Here is a 25,504-nt window from a genome sequence, read left to right as displayed (position 1 = left end):
TATTTAACCGTGGGCATGGGGTACTTTTTATCCCTGTTTGCACCAAACCAATCTGGTGGGTTTGCTGCCAAAAAGCTCTTTTTTAGTTTCACCTGACCATAGAATCTGGTCTCTTTTGAAGTTCCAGTCCTGACTGACAAATGAATATGCTGATAAAATTGTTTTTGGATGTGCGAAGAGGATTTTTCTTGAAACCCTCCCAAACCACTTGTGGTGATGCACGGAGTTGTTTGATAATTCTTTTAGGCTTTCTGACCCCAAGACTCAACTAATCTCTTCCGTTCTCCATCTGTGATCCTTGGAGAGTTTTTGGCCACTCAAACGTTCCTCCTCGCCGTACATTAGGACGATATAGACATGTCCTCTTCCAGGCAGATTCATTTCATCTTTAGTTGATTGAAACATTATTGCCCTGATGGTGGAAATGGGGATTTTCAATGCTTTAGCTATTTTCTTACAGCCACTTTCTATTTTGTGAAGCTCAACAATCTTTTACTGCACATCAGAACTATATTCTTTGGTTTTACTCATTGTGATGGATGATTAAGGGAATTTGGCATGTGTGTTTCCTCATATGTATACTGTATTTATCTGTAACAGGAAGTCATGGCTGGACAATTTCATGCTCCTACTCTGGAAAAACAAAACAAAAAACTTATTTTTATAAATCTTGAAAATAATTTTTTACAGTGTCTATGACCTTTTCCCAACGTTTCAGTAACACTTGAGCAAATGTCTATCAAAATCAATGAAGTTTAAGATATTTCATTTGACCATACATAGTTACAGAATCCAGAGAAAATACAAATATTAGACCTAACGCTCATCAGATACATTGTAAAAATTATTTTCATGATTTATCACAACTTTTTATCTTTTGTCAAATCAGCTTTGATAATTAAGGTGTTCAGATAACAAAATATTTTGAGTTTTTATTAAAACCATCTCCATTGTATTAACTCACATTTTTTTATTTCAATGACCTCAAAATTAAGGCAACCAGGTAACATTTTTTAAGTTAAACCAACAATAATTTTTTACAGTGTAAAATTGTAAATTCAGTCACATAGTCCTATGATTGGTGAATGAAACATCCTACGGATGTGCTGGGACGCATCATCAGTGATGTATCCTGGGTTAACTGGGTGTTTCGGGTCTCACAACATCACACACCCTCGCCCAGGCGACCCAGCCGGGGTTGATCAAGCCCCGACTTGCGTCCCAGCAGCGTTAGCCCACGGATCTCCCCTCTTTATCCACAGCCATCTAGAAGCTCTCTCTGCTGCTTCTGTTGCAACCCTGATGGCTGTTTTCTTCAACGGCCCGCTCATGCCCAGCTGGGTGTAGGCTCTGTAGAGAGAGCGTCCATCAAAACCTCTACATCCTACTTCTACTGGGTGGCAGTGTGCTCTCCAATGCTTCTTTCCAATCCGTCTTCCCAGGACACAGTCAGTTCTATCAGGGCAAGCTGTTTCGCGGCCTCTGACAGAATGATGTCAGGTCGCAAAGATGTCACTGCGATATGTGTCGGGAACTTGAGTTGTCTGCCTAGATCGACCATCAGCTGCCAGTCCTGTGCTGTAGCGAGCAGGCCTTCAGCAACTCTTGGCTGTGGTATGGGCTTCTCTCCTGCCTTTATGAATGACATGTACTTTCTGGGGGGTGGTGGTGCCTGCACTTTGTTATGGCTGAGGAGACACACTCGGCCACTACCTTCAGCACCTGGTCATGCCGCCAGCGGTATTGGCCATCCCCCAGGGCCTTTGGGCAGCTGCTCAGGATGTGCTCAGAGTTCCTCTCCCAGAGCAGAGAGGACAGGACGGTGTGTCAGCCTTGCCCCAGAGTTGGAGGCTTGCCGGGCTGGGAAGGGTATCATAAACGGCTTGGATCAGGAATTTTATGTGCTGGGGCTCTGCTCGCCAGATGTCGGTCGAGGTAAACTTTCGCTCCATCGCACTCTCCCAACTCATCCAAGCCCCCTGCTGTCTCATGCCTGCCATTCTACTTGATCTTATTTCTCCCACAGCTGCTCTCACTTCCTCCTGAACAAGCCACCTTCTCTCCTTGCCCTGGGCCTTGCTGTACTTAGGCGATGGAAAGCTCCCGAAGCCTGCTCTTCCCTTCGCCACTGTCCCCACCACTGCCTTGTGCCTCAGCCTCGCCTCTGCCGCCTCCAGCTCCCTAATGGCCTTCCTAATTTCCTGCCTTTGCAGATTTCAATGCTTGCCGCTGAGACTTTTGGGTCTTTTGAGTCTCGGTACTGCAGTGCCTCTCTAGTGCGGGAGACCTTGAATTCTTCCGTGATGCTTTTGAATGGAAGCTGCAGAATGTTGTCCGTACAAGCTGCCCTGCTGATGCTGCGTGGCAATCCAAGCCACCTACGAAGGTACCTGCTGATCTTCCTCTCCATTGCCTCTACTGATGTGACTGGTACATCATACACCAGCAGAGGCCAGAGAATGCGGGACAGGATGCCGTGTTAGTAAATCCAGGACTTAAATTTTCCTGCCAGCCCGGACAGCTGCCACATCTCTAAGTCTCTGGTCAAAAAGTTTTCCCAAACTCTTGACTGGCTTCTCAGCTTCTCAGTGATGGATGGTATCGTGGTGCCATGCAGGGTGAAATGGAACTTGTTGGACACCCTGCCTTGCTTCAAGACAAGTGACCTGGATTTCATTGGTTTGAAGCTCATTCACGCCCACTTGATAATCCTCTCAAGACCTTGAAGTATCCATCTACTGCCTGGTACAGAGGATGTAGTGATAGTGAGGTCATCCATGTAGGCCCTGATAAGGGGCAGCCGCACGCCAGACCTTGTTAAGGGGCCTCTGCACTCCCTCTCTGCAGCCTTCACTACCATGTTCATGGCGAGGGCGAAAAGAGTGACTGATATTGTGTACCCGGTGATAATGCCCTTCTCCAGCTGCTGGCAACTTCATGTTTTAGGTACAGATGTGACTTTCAATCTGAAGTTGTTATAATAGTCCAAGAGGAGGTCCTTGATCTTGCTGGGAACATGGTACCGATTCAACGTAGTCTCTACCAACTTGTGTGGTAAGCGTTGGCCAGATCTAGCCACAGCACAACCAGATCTCCTTTCCCTTCGCGTGCCTCTCTGATCAACTGTGTGACTGGCATCCCTGGAGTCCCTCCCTTCTGCATTGATGTGTCGATATAGTTGTTCTTTAGCAGGAATTCTGTCAGCTGTCGAGATACGATGCTGAAGTAAATCTTGCCTTCAACGCTGAGCAAAGAGATGGATCTGAACTGCTTAAGGTTTGTGGAATTTTCTTCCTTAGGAATCCACACCCCTTCAGCATACCTCCATTGCTTGGCAACGACCCCTCTGCGCCATATTGTACACAACAGTTTCCAGAGGCATTGGAGCAGTTCTGGGCAGCGCTTGTAAACCTTATATGATACTCCTCTCGGTACAGGAGCTGAACTGGCTCTGGCTGCTTTCACCACTTCTTGTATCTCTTTTAGGCTCGGCTCCCTCATATCGAAGTCGACTTCTGGGGCTGGTTGATCCAGAAGGGCCCTCTGGTGCTCCAATTCCTGGTTTCACTGAGGATCCTGCAGTGTGGCGTGGAGATATTGGTCAACCTCCTCCTTGGAGCATGTGAGGCGTCTGCTTCGCTTGCTGCCAAGCAATTCCCTTGTAAAACTGAAGGGGTTAGCTATGAAAGCAGCTCTTTTCCTGGCTCTCTCCCTGCCCCGTCTCCTATGCCACTCTGTCCTCCGCAGTGTTATGAGATTTTTCCTGAGGATATCCGCAAGTGGTGGTTTCTCCCCCTCCTCTGCACTCTTGAACCGCCTTGTGAGGGCCTGGAGCTCTTGTCGCTCTTCGATTCATGATGTAAGGCGCTTTGCCGGATTTCTCCTCCTCCTGTCAAACGCTCTGCTCCATAGCTCACGATGACTGCAGACATAGCTTGCAGGTGGCTGTCGACATCCCCCTTCCACATGCTTGATATTATACGGGCAGTATCCTCCCCAGATTGGTGCCACTCTTTTATTTACTGGCTGGGGGCCATTTCACTTGCGCCTTTTGGACGACTCTGCCCGGTGGAGGAGCTTCTGGTGCTTGGAGGTGCTGGGCTCTGTGGGGTGACTCCGGGCCGGGCTCCTCCTGCGTCTCACCAGGGACAGACCCTGTGCGCTGCATTGTGGGCTTCTGCACCAAACACTTTGTCCTGGCCTGATGTATTGTTAGACCGCGCAGGTTTTGATGCATATGAAAATATTTGCATCAAAGTTTAATGGTATTCATTTCTAACTATGTCAGTGTATACTGTAAAAACTAGTAAGATTTATTCCCAAGTTTTGCACCCAATTTTTAAAGTAGACTTAGCAACTGTGAAACTAAGTAAAATCTATACTGCTTATTTTAGTAAATTAATCAAAAGTTGTAGGCATTTTTTTTTATTTTACATGTTAAGTAAATCTCAAAATGTGATTATTTAAATAAATTGGAAGTTATGCATACATATCATTTGTTAATTTTATATCAAATTAAAATGTATGAGTAAATGTAATTTGATCATTTTATGAAAAACAAAATCATTGAAAGTGAATAAATCCAACTTCGAAAATTTAGCAGTGGCTATAAAACAATCAACCCTTGTTAAAAAAAAATTGACGTAAAAATGTCAGATTTTATTCAACCTTTAATGTGAAATTGAAACCAACAAAATTCACATAATAAACTAAAAGAAACTTGTACACATGAAATTAGATCATGTAAAATAATGTGAATGCGTTTCATTATAAAATATAATAAAAATGAAATATTATTATTAAAAACAGAAAATAGTTATTACTATTAGTATACATTTTCATCTTGTGTCGCCTACCGAACTTTGAGCAAACGATATGAATGAAACATGTCCTTTAAATGTGTGCTGTATAAAAGTGCATTATTATTATTTTAGCACTCATGCGCCCCATGTCCTAGAAACATGTCAAATCTGGGATCTTTTGTGAGGGGTTATTCTCTGCAGTTCCTATGTGCGTCTGCACGGGGCGGCCGTGATCCGGTTGGTGGCAGCGGGTCTGGTGTACTGCACGAGCTGCCGTAGAGTGTGTGTGTGTATGTCACTCCCTCATCAGCGGCTCGCTGCTGGAAACATGGCGTCAGTGCACACACGGGCGAGCCTCAACTCTGCAGACGGATAGTGAAATAAAGTGTGCACCGGGACTCATATCATACACTAGTCTTTGCAAAGTCGACCTCTATTGTCCTGGACATGTTCTGATTTATGCACGGGTGAAAGGAGAGCCATCCCGTCAATTCATAGCCGGTTATGGAGCCTCCGGATGAGATCAGGTAAGAGAAGCGAATCGGAAACAGTGGGTGCGTGTTTGAGTCTGTGTCTGTATGCATATAATATATAAATATATATGTGTGTGTGTGTGTGTGTGTGTGTGAGAGAGAGAGAGAGAGATCACGCAACTATACAGCCGGGATTCAGGACACGCCGCCAAATAGTGCACCCATTGAGACCGTATTGGAGCGACTAGAGCGCATGCGTGTAACATCTTCAAACCGCTAGTGAGGGGAAAACGAGTCATTTCCGCGAATCGTTCATTTCAACAGAACTAATTTAGAAACTGATTCAGTAATCTTTTTTTATTACACTTTTATATGTTTTATAAACAAGCCATGTTTAATATGTTTTTTAAAATAATTTATTAATAAATGTTTATTGCAATTTTACGTATCACAGTTCAGTTGGTTGCTGCCATGATTTAGCTAATCAAAATCTTGGCTTGAAACGTTTTCTCACGTTATAGTAAAATGCTGCTCATTAAAACCTTTTTTGTAATGTGTGTTGACAAAACGGACATAAATTATAATTGTTAACATTTCTGCTATTAAACTTACTTTTTGCTCCATCAGGCGAATCCTCGGTTCATTCCAAATGCTTAAATGCATCTCAATAGGAATCACTTATTGGGTGCTTCTCATTTCTTATGTGCGCATCCTCGTTTACTTTCATCGCTTCCTGTCCTCGCGTCTCAGCTTCCAGAAAATATTTTATTTTATTTAATTTTTTTACTGAATACAAAATCTGAATACAACAAAATGACATAAACGGTCAATATACAGAGAAAAAAATACATGGAAGGCTCAACAACACAGAACCATATTGAATCCAAAATAAAATAAACAATAATACATAAAATAAATAATCATCATAATAATAAAAAACTACAACAGATTATACAAACAATTTATACAGTCTTATTGCATTTGTAATTCATTTCTGAATATAATAATAAACAAAGATAAAATAGGTATTGGAATATTCTTGATCACTCGAGCGTCACTTCAAAGCGTCATCAGCTGCGCTCAGGGAATCTTAAGTTGTTGAAGTTTGTTTTTTTTTAGAAATTAATAATACATATTTATTACTATTGTTAATTTTTTATTATTATTATTGTAACAGTTGTAATTTAAAGACAGAGACAGTTGTAAATTTGTCAGGTTTCTTGACAACAAAGACTTCCGCATGAGATAGCCTACACCTGACCTGTGCATCTTCACTCATCGCTCCTCCTGAAGCTTCCTCACTCCTCGCGGTGCACTTAGAGAATTGAGACGTTCTTCAAGATGTCTTTCTTTGATTTGAAACGAGGAAGCATCAATTTTAGTATTGAGAGGCTCCCATTATGTCTTGATACATTACGAATCTGAAAGGTTCAATTAATTAATGAGTTGACTTGAGAACAGATTCAGTCCAGTTCATATCGGTTTCGTGAGCGGTTCAACCGAATCATTGAAAAGATCCGACTCACTAGAATGATTTGTTCACGAATCGGGCATCGCTGCAAATCGCTTCCTGCCACAAAGTGATCCTGCTTTGCAGCGCAACACTAAGCAGAATTTCACATTAAAGTTGCAAACTTTTATTGAATTGAAAACGGTTACCTCACAGCAAGCGTATGCATGATTACATCTGTTCCTGAGTGGAAAAACTCTGCGTTAATGGAAACAAGCAGACCTGTGGGAAAGGTAAAGAGATTGTGCGTCTATGTGCAAGATCATTGTACTCCGCTAGCGCGCGAGTTATGTACGGCGTCTCTCTCTCTCTTTCTCTCTCTCTCTCTCTCTCTCTCTCTCTCTCAAATTCGGCAATGTGCCTTTTAAAGTTTCAGGGTTGTGAAATATTTTTTTTTCCAGTGTATTGTTATCCGACCTCGATATCTGGATGTGATTAGAAATATTGAGACTGTCGGTTCAATGTTTATTTGCATCATTCCTCGAGTGCAGCTCACAGAACTCTTAACAAACATCACGCACAACGAGTAAAGTTGGAAGTTAATCCGATATCAGGGATGAAGTCTGATTGAAAATAAAACATCCAGTCGGTAAACCACGAGTCCCGGGACTCAGATTGACACACACTCCCTTAGTGAGTTGGTGAAATGTTTGGTTTGCAATTCCCAGAAATCACCTGTCTGCGCTCAGAATTTCTTGGATTTGACGTGCAGCATCTGATTCTGGGAATTGTTTTTTTTAAAGCATTATTTATTCACTGATGTTTGTGGTTCTTTTGAGAGATATATGTGCACTGTACAGATTGTTCTTCCATCTTATTTTCCCACATATCTCTTGTTGGCCTATGGCCAAATGCCTTTTTTTCTTTTCTTTTTGCAGTGCATTATTTGCTGTCATAAATGATGTGTTCAGCCTTAATGTCTTCCTGCATTTGAGCCCTTCTGTTTAAGATAAGGTTCAGAAAGTTTTGTTTTCCCACTGCCATGTGCACAAGGCTTTAGCTGATAAAGCCCAGTGGAATGTTCTGGAGCGTTTTCATAGTTTTGTCTCTTATGACCCCACGCAACGTCACCGAAAGTGTTTGCCCTGAACGCCCGGCGACAGCTTCTCAAGAATGCCTTGTTGTGTCTCTCTTCCTGCTCTCCCCGCCCTTCCTAGCAATTCTTTGTGATAAAAACTGCTTTCTTTGGTAACTGTTAAGGATAGAGATAACTTGTTTAAAATGCAAGATCAGAGATTGTGCATTTAATTTCTGGTTTACTGTGTGTGCAGTGTATATGAACTGGGACATCTATGAGGTGAACTTTAAAATCAGCATGCATGGCTTTTAGGGTGAAATTGCTTAGTGCGGCAAGAATGTATTTCTTGGCCTTCGGTGGTGACTTAAGGTTAAATTGTTGCCTTGGAACATTTTGGAATCCTTAGTATGTAACGTATGTTATTCAGAAATGTCACGGGTCACTCTGCAAGTATGCTATTCTTCAGTATGGTTGCTGGACATGCACAACCGACATTTTGACGTTTTACGTCATTGTACAGCACGCTGTAAATCCTATCCCTGCTCATTTATGACCACAAGCATGCCTCAATTCCAGGATGTGGTGCACTAAAAGAATGTTGACCTCACGTCCTGGTGGCACCCATGGCTGGAACTCATTAATTTATTTCTTTGCACAATCCATGGTCCAATGCTTCAGATTGCTGTCAGTCCCACGTCTTTTGTGGCTTTTGTAGAGCTATCATTTCAGCTCTGGTTACCACCAAGTAGATTCATTGGGCCTCATTTACGAAATAAACGCATGACAGAAAACTGCGTTTCCACGCAAAACTTGGCATTTATCAATATGGACGTGAACGGTGACTACGATCAAATCTCACATCAGGTCTCAGCTCATGTACGCAAGTTTTTAAGTTAATGTGAACTTGCTTGCAGCGTAGTAAATCTGGTGGAGAATTGTAATGAGAGCATTTTGTTGATTTAGATTATTTTCCTGACCGAGAATCAAAGCTCGTTAAGTGACAAGATTAGAATGCCAAATTGAAATTAAATTAAATTAGAATAGGTGGGTGTCTGTGACACATTAAAAATGACCACAAATGTTTTTTTCCCCCCAGAGGTTTAGCTTTACATGCATAAACAGCAGAACATGAGGATTCACAACATCGTCACATCACGCACCTGCAGCGCTTCTGTGAACCGAGAACAGCAGAATAAAATTAACTGTATAAAAGGAATAAAATAAATAGGACTACACGAAATATATTTGGTAAATAATTTCAAACTTTTATAAGATACTTTGAAAAATATCGATATTCGATACTGTTTTCGATACCACGGGAAAACTGCCACATATACTGCTATACAGATAATTTGTTATCATGTTTTTTTGATAATTTGGGTAATTTAGCTTAGACACAGCAGAGGGGGGCTTTATTTGAATCGTTAAACTAAATTGACAAAAAAACAAAACAGACAGTCTGTAATAAAATAAGAACAAATAAACAAATTGCAAATGATTGCACAAATAAATACAATAGAATAAAGAGACACCTCATGCGCACCCACACACACAGCATATCAGTTCTAGCGTTGCTTGCTAACTAGACACTACAGATATTCATCATCAAATCTTGCACAAAAAAACCCCCATTATATTGCACTTAATTTTAGCGTTTACTCTCCCTTTCGAGCACCATGGGCAAAGCATGCTGGGAAATAGAAATCCCAGCCCAGTTTCAGTTAAACTTAAGTCTGTCTAAATTAAAATTAATAATTTCATAAAACTCAAAACAAGAAAACATTAAGTTTACTTAAGTAAATAATAAGTTTATAATAATAAAAATTTATTATTAATAACAAGTTTAATTTCAAATATTTAAGTTTACTTAAAATATATCAGTTCTGTGAACTTGAAAGAAAAAGTTAATTTGACCGAACTAGATAGTTTAATTTAAGTTTGTCCTACTCAAACCAATTAATTATTTTGAGCATTAGGGTTTACAGTATAGTTTATAATATAGTGTTATTTTGCAGTCAAAATAGTATCGATTATGTACTAAATATTGGAAATGCGATCAGCCCTATTAGCTCACACAGCTGTTCTCTTAAACCAGATCGGATGCACTTTTGGTTTATCTGCATTTTTCTGATTTTTCTTTCCTCTTCGCGCTTTTGCTTTTAGTTTGCAAGGTTAGTATTTTTGGTGTGTGTGTGTTGGCTGAGCACCTGCATCTTTTTGGCCAGCTGAGCTTCAGCCCACTGTGTCCTCTTTTTGACTTCAGGAAGGAAGTGCCGAGATGTAACGCATATCATCCTAAAGCGATCACTTGTCTAGCTAAACTCTCAAAACAGTCTTTAGTTTCTCATGTAATATCTTCAATTATGCTTTCAATTGTCCAGAGAGGGTGTGCACCAGGGGTGGAGGTTAGAATAGTGACTTATGTTGAGTCCTCCATGTAGAGGTATTGGTTAGACAAGGTTGGTGGTTTTTCAATTTTCATTGGTCCCTCATGCAACTCTCACTCTCACTCTGGTCCACATGCTCATGTCTTAATGTAACACACACACACACACACACACACACACACACACACACACACACACACACACACACACACACACACACACACACACACACACAAAGTCATTTTGCCTTGCGGCCTCAAATGGTCATTATGGACACAGGAAATGACATTGTACAAATCTGTGGCATAGTGATGGGAAATAGAGCAAAGCTTGTTTTAAAATTAGAGGAAGCCTGCTTTAGCATTCCTGGAACTCACTTTTCATAATGTGTGACTTTGTGCTATTATGCACTTCATTCATCCACAGCCAACATCAGTCACTCCATGCATAAGTTGTATAGGCTGCAATTATAGCAATGAATCATAGATCTAATTTGTGCCTATCGAGATCTTATTTAAGAGGCCAACATTTAACTTAACAAGCAACATTCCTTTTATCTAGTTTGAGTCATGCAATTTATAGGAAACATGAAGACGTTTTGTTTTCTTCCAGATATATTCTTAGCATGGAAGTATGCATATGTTGAGACGAGGATGCAAATCAATAAGTCCGAAACCTCAAAGTGCTGCTTTTACAATAAGGAAAATGTGCAGGAATGGATGTCTTCTGGATCTTGATAGGCTTGATAATACAGTTTAGTAATGGCCTGAGTGCATCACTCTTGACTGCGCAGTACAATATAGTTCTGTCAGCTAGGTCAGAAACACCAGTTTACACATTAGTAGACACTTATCCAAAGCAGCAACAGTGCATTCCATTTACATATTATGAATATTCACAAAATGACTGTTTTTGAAATGGTGCAAATCTCTAATGTAATATCTGCACCAAAACACCAGCAAATAAGGTTGATTAAACTTAAACTTCAATCATTAGCTGATCCAGTGTTGTTCTCTTATTCTGGCTGTTCAAACATATGGCTTGTGATTTAATTTGGCACTGCTAGTGATGCAGAAATTACCCAGCTCACTTTTAAATTTGTTTGTAGGTTCAAAACCAGCATGTGCAAAAACCCAAACCAGAACCATTACACTTGTTCCTTACATAGTTTGGACCTTCATGTCTATGAGAAAATATTGAATGTCATTTCCAAGAAATCACGAGCTCAGAGAATAACACTCAAGGGAACATCACAGGCCAGTGGAGTTGTTTACTAACAACATTCTGGATACTTTATTTCTAGTGCTTGTGGGGAAAGGTCATACGGATGCATGTTTGGTGCCTGGGCTGCAACTAACAATTGTGATAATCGATTAAAACATTTTAATTTCAAGCTATGCTGTTCTTTCGAACTTTAGTCATCAAAGAAATCTGAAGAAACGATGCACGGTTTCCATGAAAATGTTAAGCAGCACAACTGTCGACATTGATTATAAGAAGAAATGTTTGAGTGCAAAATCAGAACAATATTTTAAATCGTAATAATATTTCACAATATTGATGTTTTAAACCTCTAAACAATTGTGTAAGTGCACGCTCATTTTACCGGAATAAGAATATACCATTAAAATGTGAGTGCATATGCTATTTCCGTAAAAATTCACTTCATTACTTTAAATCTTTGTGAACAGTGCATAGAATAGTTGATCAATAACATTGTTTTGATTGATAACTTGTTGCAACACCTCTTTTTACCAAACAGAAGTGGATGTATGATTGGTCTTCGGTTACCTGTGTGTCAGTGGTGACCTATAGGGTCCAATCAGGCTTTTGTTGTGTCTTGCACGGCCTCAATCAATAAGCTCAGCAGGGTTGTTGTCTGCCTGTTAGAGAAGGAAGTGTGTGTGTGTGTGTGTGTGTGTGTGTGTGTGTGTGTGTGCACATGCCAGCAATACCAAACAAAGCATTGCTCACAAGGCCTCATGTCAAAGGTAGTTTCTGGCATGAATTACTGGTTGTTTCTTGTCATTGGTAACATGATGTCCCAATGGGTTTTGATCTATGAACATCCTTTGAAAAACTGTTCCATTTATTTCTATTCTCTCCTTTGTTCATTGTTAGTTCATGTTTCCTCTGAAAATTTAAAAAATGTAAAAAAAAAATAGTATAGTAGTAGAAAAATAGAAAATCTTTTTCTTCCTTATCAGCTTATTGCTTTTCTGCCTGAGTGAATCTTACAAAATCTTGTCAATAAATGACAAAGGAAAGGAAAGAAAGAAAATTTTAAAGAAAATAAAGCTGATTTTAGGACAATTTATGAAACATTCATTTAAGATGATTTTAGTAAAAAACTAATGTGTACAAACAGGATGATTTGTTGCTGTATTACAGTAATAATGAGATTTTTTATTTATTTATCATGCATTGCAGTAGTACGAAAATACTGTCATTTGCAGGAAAGGGTTTGCTCAATTGTAAAATGTTTTTGAAAGAAGTCTCTTATGCTCACCAAGACTGCATTTGTTTGATAAAATGCACAGTAAAAACAATATTATTGTGAAAATGTAAATTTCCAATAATAATAACTCTTTTTCTATTTTAATATATTTTATAGTGTCATTTTATTCCTGTGATGGTAAAGCTGAATTTCCAGCATCATTACTCCAGTCTTTAGGGTCACATGATCCTTCAGAATCTGATTTGGTGTTCAAGAAACGTTTATCATTTGTGGCTTAATATTTTTATGGATTTTGTTTAGGATTCTTTGATGAATAGAAAATTCAAAAGAAGATAAAATAATAATAATAATAATAATATATCTATCTAAATAATATAGTCACTTTTGATCATTTAAATGCATCCTTGATGAATAATAGGATTTCTTTAAATGGCAAAAAAAAAAAAAAAAACTGGCCCCAAGCTTTTGATTTATTTCTGTATATATGTTTTTTTAATTCTTTTAATTTTGGGGAGAAATTTTTATTTAACATTGCAAATTCAACTGTCAAGTTCTAATAAAGAGTTATACACTTCATTTTGCACATTTTCTTTACTGGGAAACTTCATGTGTCCCGGGACCTTTTTTTTCTTTTTTGAGTGGCCCAACTTGTAAAGGGCTTGAGACAATGTTTTCGACAACACATCTTATTCTGATTTCTGAATAATTACATTAAAATATCTACATACAAAATATGTAGCATTGTTGTCAAAAGTCTTAAAAATATGAATAGTTTCAGCAATATCATCCATTCCTATCACCAGCTGCAACCAGCCATTAGACGTCGAGACAGTTGTTCCACGTGCCGCTCGCACACAATGAAGCGCTGCGGGCTACAACAATGACTCCAGTGGCGGGAGGGGTCAGAGGTCACGGCCCTCTCTTGACTGCAGCGAGGCAGATGTGGTCAGCTCTGTTTATGGCCCTCGTCAAAGGCTGTAACATTCCTCTGCTGTATAGTTTGTTCCTGATAGCCTTGGATGAGCTATTCAGTGGACCTGAGCTCCATATGCAGCCGTAAATCAACAACGTGTATTGCTTTTGTGGGTTATGGGGTTGCACTCGGCTCTGCCCTGGTGTTCCTGCGGGTCGGGTGCATTTGAATGGGGTGATAGCAGCACAGAGGCGGAATTCTCTAGACCTTTCCACTCTAGTGCTCAAGCAGCGTTCAATGAAGATACGTCATGACAACCAACCAAACAAACAGCCAGAGCCTGGGTGATTTCACCATTTCCTGTGTCATTCCTGAAGGGTTTGGTAACAGTTAGACTCTGCCCAGGGCTGCACCTTCAAACACAAACATTCTGTCACTCTCCCAGCAAGCTTTTCAGAGTTTTACTAGGCTGTTTGAGCCTACATTTTTGCACAAAAACACCCTGAAATACATGCAACTAGTTTGCTTTCTGTAAATGTATCTGCATATATTTAATCTCAGAACTTATTTCTTTAACTCTTATTTCTTGTGTTGGTTGGGTTTTTATGAATTATGACATTGCAATGTTCATTACTGAAAAACGCACATCAGTTTGCATTGTCTGTAAATGGTAGAGCTGCATAATTGTGATGTGGCTTAGTGCGACTATCAAATTGTAAAGGTTGCGATATAATTACATATGTGCTGCATGTTTGATGCATGGTTTACAGTAATTGCTGGTCCACACGAACTCATCTCTGCATGTGCATTTCGGGTTGCTTTATAATGTGCTTTTGGGAATGCTATATGCGCCAAACATCTTCCCAAACTTGTATTGAGAAGCGATTAGAAACCACCTGTTGTCTACGTCTAGTAAAGATAAGGTTAAGTACTACTTGTGGTTTTCCATCAAAACAAAAACTCTGTTGTTTAGCGTTTGAAAATTGTTTTTACAATGAAATGTTACATTTTAATATTTTTTTATTTATGGTTGCACTTTATTTTACTAAGAAGGTAGGCCTACTGGTTAATATAAGGTATCTACATGGGTTAAGGGTAGGTTTAGGGGTAGGTTCAGGGTAAATTGTACCTAGTTATTACCCAGTTATTGCAATTACTAAGTACATTATATGTACATGGGGAACAGGAATGTAAAATAAAGTGCTACCAAATGTATTATTTTATAGTCATATCTGATATATTATCAGAAAATGTTTGGCCAAATTGTGTAGCCCTATAAATAAGAATGGCAAACATGGAGCTTTAAAAGAAAATCACAATTCAAATTGTTGTTCTTTTTTGTGATGTGAGTAAGCTAAATGTAAATGATGGGTCTTGTGGTGGTATCCATATGTTAAGTGGCGGCAACGGTGGGGTGCGGGGAGTCGGGCCGTCTGTGTCTGAATGTTCTGGCACGAGGACCACAATACCCTGCAGCAGGTGTCTGGGAGGACTTTTGGTCTGCCTGGAGACTCCCTGGGGGATTGTGGGGAATTGATGTATGTGTGAGGGGCAGATGGATGACTTGGGCTTTGCTCAGAGTGGTCTTTGTGAGTGAAATCACAGATTAAGTCAACCAAAGTCTGACCCCACTGTGAAAGTGATCCTTTCCTTCATTGCTTGACAATGGCCCCGTATCAGTATCATTTTCCTCCCACACAAACACACAGACATGCGCGTGTCCAAATACACCTACATACACAGTTTGTCTCAGCATGATGGGGAGTTTTGCACCAGTTTGCTCCCTCCCACTAGCAAATGCAGTCCTTTTTTGTTTGTTTCACTGTCTATGGGATGCATGTCCTCTACCGATATTTTTGTAATCCTCTTAAAAGACTTTTATTAGCTCATGAATATATTTCTTTTAAACATGGGCCTAACTCAAGTGGTCACCCTCAGAGTTTTGTTTTTATTAAAATTTGGAGACAGAAGACATTGCACATTTGTATTTTTTTTTATATCTTGTTGTACATAAGAGCTGTTATTTTAAGGCATTTTTTTTCATTTATATCCAAATCTGTATTTAAGCCTTAGCAATGTGAAATGTTAAATGTTGATCTTATGACAGTTTAAAGCGCAGTAATCAATATATTTGAATAATTCTTGCAACTCTAAGGGTCAACTTAGGTTAAGATTTCCTGAGCTATGTAGAGAATATAACTTGCTTCTTGACTTTGCATTGGATATCTGTTCTTAAATTATTCCATTTTATTGTCTGAAATGTGGAGTTTACCAAGGCTGTTCAATCATATTTTGGATTGTTCTGATTTCTGTTCAGGCTCAAGGACTCGTCCAAAGATGTGCCCCAGCAGAATACTGAGGTGGATGAGTCTTGGGACGAGCCCAGCCAGGAAGAGGAGAATCTCTACAGCACCTCCCCTCCCCGCACTCCTCGACAGATAAAACGTATGTCCAACAAACACCAGAGAAACAGCCAGGGGTCAAAGGGCAAAGGTGAGAGCCCTTAATGTGCAAATATCTGAAACATATGGTGTTAGAGCCCCATTCTAGAGTGACGTTCAAGTGCTTGAGATCACGTTGAATGAAAATCAATGGATTTGACGTTTAAATGAAGAGAAGCCACTGAAGTTAATTCATAAGGGGAAAAAAAATATATGAATAAAAGATGATATTATTGAAGAATAACAGCTAGGGCTAAAACAACTAAGCCAAATTTAAATAGTCAACAAAAATGAAAATTGTCAACAATTGTCAGGTTTTTGCACTATGCACAGATATATCGGTATATAAATCAGGGGATGGAAAAGTTAAAACATTTTTTTTTTATTTACTAATAAAAAAAGGCATGTTATAATTTTATGTTCTATTGTATTGCTTGTAAAAAAAAAAAAAAGTAAATGAAGTAGATATAGAAATAAGATTTATTGTAATAAATAGGTTTGGTCATGTCACCAACTTTCATCTCTTTCATCAGCAGAGAAGCCGTGTTCCTCCAGCCCGTTGTCTCAACGAGAACGTGAAGGAGCCAGATCAGCCGAACCTCCTGAAGAGCACAGCTACAAGCAGGAAAAGAAGCAGCGCTACAACCAGCGCTCCAACGAGCGGGACAGCAAGTTCGAGGGCACCTTCATGCTGGATTCGGTGTCCAAGTCCAGTACCATCGGCTCTAGAAACATGGATCCCCGCAAGCCATACCTGAGCCTGGGCATGCTGCCTGTGCGCACCCACCGGCAGACCTCACGCACAGACTGTCCGGCAGACCGTCTCAAGTTCTTTGAGACTCTGCGGCTGCTGCTTAAACTCACCTCCATGTCATCCAAGAAGAAGGAGAAGGAGCAGCGTGGCCTGGAGAACACTGCCTTCATGGGCCAGAACAACGAGGTCATCTGGTTGGAGTTGCAGGCCTGGCATGCCCGCCGTAGCGTCATGGAGCAGGACCTGTACCTGTACACTGCCCGCCAAGCCATACCTGACATCATCAACGAGGTTCTGCACTTCAAAGTGGATTATAGCAGCCTAGCCGGGCTTGAGAGCAAAGTCTCGGTCGAGGAGAGCAACTCATGTCCTGGTGAAACCAACTGCAGGGACGATCCTTTTAGCTTTAGCACTTGTTCCATGTCCTGGGGAGAGATCGACGCTGCTGCTCCGCTTTCTTCAGCACTGGAGTGCCGGGAGCATCTGCAAAGGCAGCGAGTAGCTTTCGATCAGGTCAAGCGGGTCATGTCTCTGTTGGAGTCAGTGGAGGCTCTGTTCCCGTCTCTGCAAACCTTGCAGAAGGACTACGAAAAGTACGCAGCTCGGGATTTCCAGGGCAGGGTGCAGGCGCTCTGCTTGTGGCTCAATATCACTCAGGACCTGAACCAGAAGCTGCGTGTGATGGGCACCGTGCTGGGCCTCAGGGACCTTTCCCGCATCGGCTGGCCCATCTTCGAGATCCCCTCTCCTCGCTGTTCCCGCGGCAATGAGGATGACGAGGATGAGACAGAGTCCACGGCTACCTTCACCGCCGACAACGACGGGGAGGAAAGGACCTTGAGTGAGGCGACTAGTGATGGGGAGCAGTCGCCCTGCCTCACGCCAAAGTTTTCACGCCTCATGTCAGAGGAGGAGTTTCTCCCACGGGACAACGAGACCTGCTACTGTCCCACTGCCATATACAGGCCGTTTGTGGATAAGGCACTTAAACAGATGGGACTGCGTAAACTGATCCTCAGACTGCACAAGCTGATGGACCGCTCGCTGCAGAGGTCCAGAACTGCTCTGTTGAGTCACATGCCGGCTCAAGAGGTGAGAGAGCAACTGTGGTGCTGACAGGACATTAGATTGGTTCTAAATGTGTGGAATATCAGAGGAAAATTCAAAAATGTTCCTTTTGGCTTCATGGCAGTTTGGAAAGAATGAGAGAAGTTCTTTTAAAGAATTAGTTCAACCCAAAATGAGAATACTTTCATCATTACCTCACCTTAATTTTGTTCCAAACCTGTATGACTTTTTTGCTTCTGTGGAGCACAAAAGGAGAACTGTACTGGTTGTTCTTTAATGCAATGGCTATAAATGGGAATTGGAGCTTCAAGTTCCATAAAGGTCAAAAGGTCACTGTAGGGGTGGGCGATATACCGGTAGACATGATAAACTAGTACAAATTTGACCACTGGTAGAGATTTTGCATTCTCGTCTATATCGGGGTTATACTCACGTGATGTTGAGGTGCTGTACCATTTAAGCCTTGCCAGTTTAAACCTTTCTAACAATTTTAAACCTTTCAAGCACAATGAGACACAAACAGAACTCGATTTGGTTCTTGCTTGCTGTTCTGACAGACACCCGAAGAATGTGCACATGCATTTCACCAGGCTTGATGCCAACAGACAGTTGCAATATTTGCGACAAGATGATTGCTGTCAAGACCGTCAACATGACAAATCTGATGAAGTACTTGACAGTGCACAAAATAAACTTAAGAGCATAAGCTGGATAAATAGGATACTTGCCTCACAGACATGAGAAATATGCCTATAGAAGCTTGAAATGTCTACTTTTAAACAAACCAATTCGAATCGAAAACTAATACTCTCTGATTATGTAATAATCCAAATGAAAGGTGCATTTCTCTCTATAGGCGCGCGCATGCGTTCTCAATACTGCAGAGATGACGATTCAGCGTCGTCAACTTCATCTTTGCAGCCACCGACTCAGAAAACACTAGTTTATTAATAAACAATTAAAATGTCTCCTTGCTATTTTTTTCCCGACACATTCATAATCATTTAGGCTACTTTTGGCAGTCCTTTAAGGCACAGCTTTATGTGTGCTGAGCGCGATGCATATATCCCACCCCCAATTAGCCTATATTCAATTCAATGCACATTTATTTGTATAGCGCTTTTCACAATACAAATCATTTCAAAGCAGCTTTACAGAAAATGCGTGTCTACATTACAATTTACAGTGATCTGTTAACAGAGGTGACTGTGTGTAAGTAATGCATTTCAGAAATGTACATATACAGATCACGCAGTTAGCTAACAATACATTCATTTAAACAATGTATTAATTTAAGGCAGAAACAATGAGCTCATTGAAGTAAAGAATACATGTTGTTAAATGATTAGGATATATATAATTATAATTAAAATGAATCGATTGTGATATAAGATTTTGTTAATATTGCCCACCCCTAATTCAGTGATTTATCTTTTTGCTGTTTACCTCTACTGTGTCAGTGAGTACGAGAAATGGATTTGTGAATGAATCATCCTAACCAGTTTTGTAAACGGGATCAACGGATTCATAAATATTTACTAACCTACTGTTTTACTCGCAATCGCATCAAAAAAAGAAAATTGTTTGGGTTTGGAACAACATGAGAGTGAGTGCATAATTACATAATATTTATTTGCGTGAACCCTTCCTTTTATGGAATTGATGTCAGTGTTCTGTCTTTTTAATTTTTTATTATCAGTATTGCTGCAATATTTTGTGGTTTTCTGTTTTCTGTTCATATAATTTAATTTTCATGCCCATATTCTCTCTGTTCCTGTTTTCCATGTCCATATTCTGCTTTGTTCCTGTTAGTTGTCAGCGGTCCCAGGTTATTCTTTGCAGCACTGTGACTACCTTCCAGAGCTATCTCGTCACGTGTCTGGTCAGGTAGAGGAGGAGGATGGGTCGGGACGAGTATCGTGGAAGGAGCTAATGGATATGGACCTGCCCTCATTCCGACCGGCTTTCTTGGTGCTTTGCCGTGTGCTGCTAAATGTTATTCACGAGTGCCTAAAACTGCGCCTTGAGCAAAGGCCTGCAGGGGAACCGTCCCTGCTCAGCATCAAGCAGGTCATTGCTTACACACATATTGTACATACACTGCCTTTCAAAAGTTTGCTGTCAGTAAGATTTAAAATCACAATTAATTACAGAAAAAATTGCGGTTAATTATTTTTTAATCGGTTGACAGCACTATATATAAATATGTATATGTGTGTGTATATTATTCATTGACAATATATTATTCATTGACACTTGACAGCTATTGATTTAGGAAATGACACAAGATGAACTAAGACTACTGGTCTAGTAGACATGGTTATCAACCAATACAACTGGCATAGCCAGCATATGAGTCTATCAATATCTTGGTTTATATGTCATTACTTTTTTGATTGCTTAGTTGTGAAACTAATTGTTAGTGTTTTTTGTTTTGTTTTTGAATTTATTGATAATTATGACTTATGGGTGTTTTGATCTGTGATGCTTATTGGGGGACATTGTGCTCTACTCTCTTCGAGAAGCATAAATTCTTAAAAGCTATTCTCACATTTGGCATAACTAAATTAAATCCCATGAAATGATTCCTAGAGGCTACAACAATGGCTGAGTTGCGTGTTTGTGTATTGTAGTTGGTGCGTGAGTGTAAAGAGGTTCTTAAAGGAGGGCTCCTGATGAAACAGTACTACCAGTTCATGCTGCGAGGCGTCGTCACTGACCCCCAGGGTCTGCAGACTAACACCAACATCGACGAGTTTGAGGAGGATCTCCATAAAATGCTAGAGGTGGGATTTGGACTGACTAGTGTTGTAATCTTATCAACTTTTTTTGTGCAATTAATTTACATTCATGACAAAGTGACTGTGATTCATTTAAAAAGTTACTTGTGAAAAGTTAGTCAGTAGAATGACTGTTCGGGGACCATCAAATTAAATTGTTAACAGATATTAAAGAGAGAGTTCATCCAAAAATAACTCACTCTCAAATTGTTTCAAACCTGTATAAATGTCTTTGTTTTGCTGAACACAAAGGAAGAATGTTTGTAACCAAGCAGATCTTGGGCCCCATTGACTACCATAATATTTTTTCCCTCTACTATGATAGTCAATGGGCCCCGAGATCTGTTCTGTTACAAACATTCTTCCAAATATCTTCCTTTGTGTTCAGGAGAACAAAGAAATGTATACAGGTTTGGAACAACTTGAGGGTGAGTAAATGATGACAGAATTTTCATTTTTGGGTGAACTATCCCTTTAAGCAGACAGTTTACTAATACTCTGAGAGTTATTTGACATGTAGTTGCAAAGTTACTTTTAGTTAGTAGAATGTCTAAATGTACTGTCTAAAGTGGACTATTGAAATAAAGTGTTACCTAAAAGTGTTATTCAGAAGAATCCAGCAACATCTCCATCATGAACAGCAGTGATCTGGATGAGCTTGATATAGAAAAATCAAACAGACAAAAACATGTCTTCTGTGTGTCTGTGCATGCAGGTGTACTTTGACTATATGCGCAGCTGGATCCAGATGTTACAGCAGCTGCCTCAAGCCTCCCACAGCCTGAAGAACCTGCTGGAGGAGGAGTGGAACTTCACCAAAGTTATCACTCCATACATCCGGGGTGGAGAAGCCCAGTCTGGGAAACTCTTTTGGTTAGTCTTTTCTCTCTGTGCACTAGCTGTTTCAGTTACATTGCTCACTGGATGTGTTTAAAGAATAGCATTTCTATTAGTGGTGTAATGCTTCAAATTACTCACGGTTTGATTTTTATCACGGTTTCAGGATCACAGTTTCAGTGTGGTTTGGTATGTGCTATGTTCAGGGGAAAAAACTACTGTCAAATAAAAATAAGAACAAGTAATCAAACTACAAGCAAAAGCACAAATAAATGCAACAGTGCTAATCAGGCATCTGATTATTATTTAGACATCTAGTTTTCAGGTACAGAAATTCAATAAAGTAGTCAAATGTAAAATAGCATTGTATATTATCTTCACTGTATACATTAAATAAAGATTAATCATTATTAAAGTTACAAAGCTATTCAGTCAAGAGCAGTGAGTGATTTCCTTGTCTTTTGTTGTTTGATTAACATTAAAGACACAAACAGCAGGAATATCAGGTTGCTGTCACTTTAAGAAATAATGCACAGATCTAATATACTGATACTGTACACATGCGTCATCTTTCTCGGCTGTTTAAGTTCACTTAAGACAATAACCTACTATGTTTGCTAGGATACTCAACAAGATGGGCATGTTGACATCATTTTTTGTGTGACTTTGTCCAAGCACATATATTTGTGATATTTGAGACCAATTTGGTCTTTGTCTGAGACCCGGCTTTCGTGTACGTGCATCATATGAGTGCACACACAAATCTTCTTACAGTGCACGCGATTTCTCTTTTGCGTCGTCTTGCGCTTGAATGTTTAAATTGACAAGGCTTAAATGAGTTTAGTTTAAACACAGATAGCAACGTGTGCTGTTCAGGTCTCACCTGTGCAGTAAATTACTGGTCATAATGCACCATATGGCACTCGCATTGAACAAAATTTATAAAGAGTGAGAAGCCAGAATGCTTATCCGTCGAAAGAAACATACATTGACTGAACACTGTCTGTCTGTTTTACATTTATTTTCAACAAACCGTATTGCATATAACCATGCAAGTGCGTGCCGAACCGTGGGTGGAGAACAATACGATTAGATTTTTTAGAGAACCGTTACACAACTAATTTCTATGGTATTTTATTGATGAAAGAAGAAAAATGATTAATCCTTGTGTTGGAATTTAGATGCAAATCAACAGCCATATCAGAAGTAAAGTGCACAAAAGCATCACTGTATGCTTGTATTTTTCAGTGATATTGCTGGCATGCTGCTTAAATCCACTGGAGACTTTCTGGATGCGGGCCTTCAGAAGAGTGGCAATGAGTTCTGGGAGTGTGCAGATGATAGCACTGCCTCAGATGAAATCAGGTGTGTATGAGAGAACACCTGAGGAGTAATCTGCATTAAAACAACTATCAAATCTGATGTATTCTTTACAGGAAAAAATGTTTCTCATCTGAAATCTGTTGAATATGGGTTCGGTTATAGAGAGAAGTGATAGAATAGAATTTAGATAAAAAATGTAATTCTGTTGGTGCCACTAGTGTCAAACACTTCACCTTTCAAATGTAGGTTTTAATATCTACGGTTGCTTCCACAAAAAAGTAGTTCCCCCACAGGTGACTTGTTTCTGTAAATAGCGAGTTCATATATTGTTCAAAGGTTTGGGGTCAGTAAGACTTTTTTTTTTTTTTTTTAAAGAAAATAATTTTGTTCAGCAAGGACACATTAATTTGATCAAAAGTGACAGAAAAGGCATTTATAATGTTACAAAAGATTTCTATTTCAAATAATGCACTTTTGAACTTGAATATTCTTTAAAAAAACTGATTTCAAAATTTATAATAAACATTTTTTTTCCTAACATTTTCAATCATGTGACACTGAAGACTGGAGTAATGCATGCTGAAAATGTTGCCATCGAAGTAATGTTATATTTTAAAATAAATATTTAAATATATTACTGTTTTTACTCTATTTTTGATCAAATAAATACAGGTGAGCATTATAGAAAATTCATACCGACACCTAACTTTTGTATGTATATATGTGTACCCCAATGATAATAAATTTTTCTAAATATTATTTTATATTATATAATATGCATTTATCCCTGTTTTTTTCTTTCCCTGCAGGCGTTCAGTGATTGAGACAAGTCGCTCGCTCAAAGAGCTCTTCCATGAAGCCAGGGAAAGAGCATCTAAAGCGCTGGGCTTTGCCAAGATGCTGCGTAAGGTGAGTTCACCAGTAGACCCACTTTCACCTGTCTTTACACTGTGGTTTGTCACTGTGACGGACAGTTTTAACATTCTGCTTTACTCCCACTCAGGATCTTGAGATTGCTGCAGAATTCAGCCTAACCAGTGGAGTACCCTCTCTCCTCCAAGCTCTGAAGGCCAAGAATTACGTCAAAGTAATAACATGTTTCTCTATATTAATGATAGGCTTCTATTGACAGATGCTAAATAACTTTGAATGTCTCTTTCCTTAGGTCCAAATCCCAGGACTGGAAGAGCTCCAGGTGTTTGTCCCTTCTGATCTGATGGAGCAGCGGCTGGTTATCTTACAGCTGTTAAATGCAGCAGCTGGAAAGGACTGCTCCAAAGAGCCAGACGAGATCCCAGAAGACGAGGCCTACCTGCTCATGAGCAAGCACGGAGTCGGGGACTCACCCGCCGATGGCGTCTGGGCTGAGTGGGACGGCCCTGTGCTCAAACTGGTGCCTCAGATGGAGACTGTGGACACATTACGGGCCATGAAGGTATGGCCTGTTTAATATGCATTATATGTAATGTATATTTAGATATGGTCCTGTTTAAAGGAGAACTCCGGTCAATTTTAACATTGAGCTCATTTTTTTGTAAATTTGGAGTGCTGTCAATATAGAGAACAACGACAAAAATCAGTGTTGCCTACACCGTGTTATCCTCTTTTTAAAATTTGCACCCTGTTGACTTCAATGGGGCAAGTTTTAAACCTGCTTTTAGCCTCTTAACATCCTTGATGTGTCATTACAAGTGCACAGGCAATGTGAGTGATTCCTTCAGAGTGAACACGGGTGAATCTGACTGCAGTAGATGTGAAAGATATGAATAAAAATGATGTTATTTCAACCAGCGCACATACCTGTATTTACATCCTGTTTTCGGTCGAAGTCCATAGTAATCGATTGTCGAGTTCACGCGCATAGGTTTGGTTACCTATGATCACGCGCGTGAACTCGACAATCGATCGAACAGGGCCGTCCCACTCAGCCCAGACGCCATCGGCGGGTGAGTCCCCGACTCCGTGCTTGCTCATGAGCAGGTAGGCCTCGTCTTCTGGGATCTCGACTTCGACCGAAAACAGAGGCTAAAAGCAGGTTTAAAACTTGCCCCATTGAAGTCAACAGGGTGCAAATTTTAAAAAGAGGATAACACGGTGTAGACAACACCGATTTTTGTCGTTGTTCTCTGTATTGACAGCACTCCAAATTTACAAAAAAATGAGCTCAATGTTAAAATTGACCGGAGTTCTCCTTTAATGTATTATTCTGTTTTAGGGGGAAATATAAAAAAACAATATATATAATATATTTGTATTACATAGAATAACATATTTGTATTACAAAAACAGAATAACAAATTAAAAAGGGTGTAGTTGTAATTGTAAAATACATTTATGTATTTTTAATCTGTCTTTGGAAGAAAGAAACTTATATCTCTTCTCAGTTTAACTGTTGAGTTTGGCGTCTAATATGTCATTTATTATTCCTAGGTGGACAATCTCTTGCTGGTTGTGATGCAGTCGGCCCACCTGATGACACAGCGCAAAGCTTTTCAGCTATCAATGGAAGAAATTCTCACCCTCAGCCGAGAGCAGACATCCAGCCAGCCGCTTATCGTCTGCGCCCTGGAACAACTCAAGGTGATGAAAAACAAACTATATTTTGTGGTCCCAGTTTGTTTTCTGACATATCAGCTGATGCGTACTTAATCTGTTACATTTATATAGCGCTTTTCTCTGCACTCAAAGCGCGTTACATATGGAAGGGGGAATCTCCTCAACCTGTTGGTTTTCTGACTCT

The 25,504-nt window shown here is 39.9% G+C and overlaps 1 protein-coding gene across 9 annotated transcripts in view; it reads left to right on the top strand.

The window, feature by feature from the left end:
* Positions 1–5,084: 5,084 nt before the first annotated feature.
* The window catches only part of map3k4 (mitogen-activated protein kinase kinase kinase 4), a 35,903-nt gene continuing 15,483 nt past the window's right edge, over positions 5,085–25,504 (top strand). For 2 of the 9 annotated variants that reach the window (XM_084093061.1, XM_084093057.1), the window contains exons 1-11: positions 5,111–5,329; positions 15,879–16,054; positions 16,536–17,848; positions 19,637–19,894; positions 20,458–20,610; positions 21,320–21,477; positions 22,690–22,806; positions 23,574–23,673; positions 23,768–23,851; positions 23,930–24,199; positions 25,195–25,344. In XM_084093061.1, the coding sequence (XP_083949187.1) occupies positions 5,307–5,329; positions 15,879–16,054; positions 16,536–17,848; positions 19,637–19,894; positions 20,458–20,610; positions 21,320–21,477; positions 22,690–22,806; positions 23,574–23,673; positions 23,768–23,851; positions 23,930–24,199; positions 25,195–25,344 (2,802 nt within the window). In that variant the 5' untranslated portion in view covers positions 5,111–5,306. Of the gene's footprint in view, positions 5,330–6,857; positions 7,019–15,878; positions 16,055–16,535; positions 17,849–19,636; positions 19,895–20,457; positions 20,611–21,319; positions 21,478–22,689; positions 22,807–23,573; positions 23,674–23,767; positions 23,852–23,929; positions 24,200–25,194; positions 25,345–25,504 lie in introns of those variants that run through there. The other 7 variants (XM_084093062.1, XM_084093063.1, XM_084093064.1 and 4 more) reach the window with 7 other exon arrangements.

This window comes from Abramis brama (genome assembly GCF_963993115.1).
Source record: "Abramis brama genome assembly, chromosome: 19".
Taxonomy (NCBI): Eukaryota; Metazoa; Chordata; class Actinopteri; order Cypriniformes; family Leuciscidae; genus Abramis; species Abramis brama.
The sequence above is the reverse complement of the archived record's forward strand: the minus strand, read 5'-3'. Positions and strand labels throughout refer to the sequence as shown.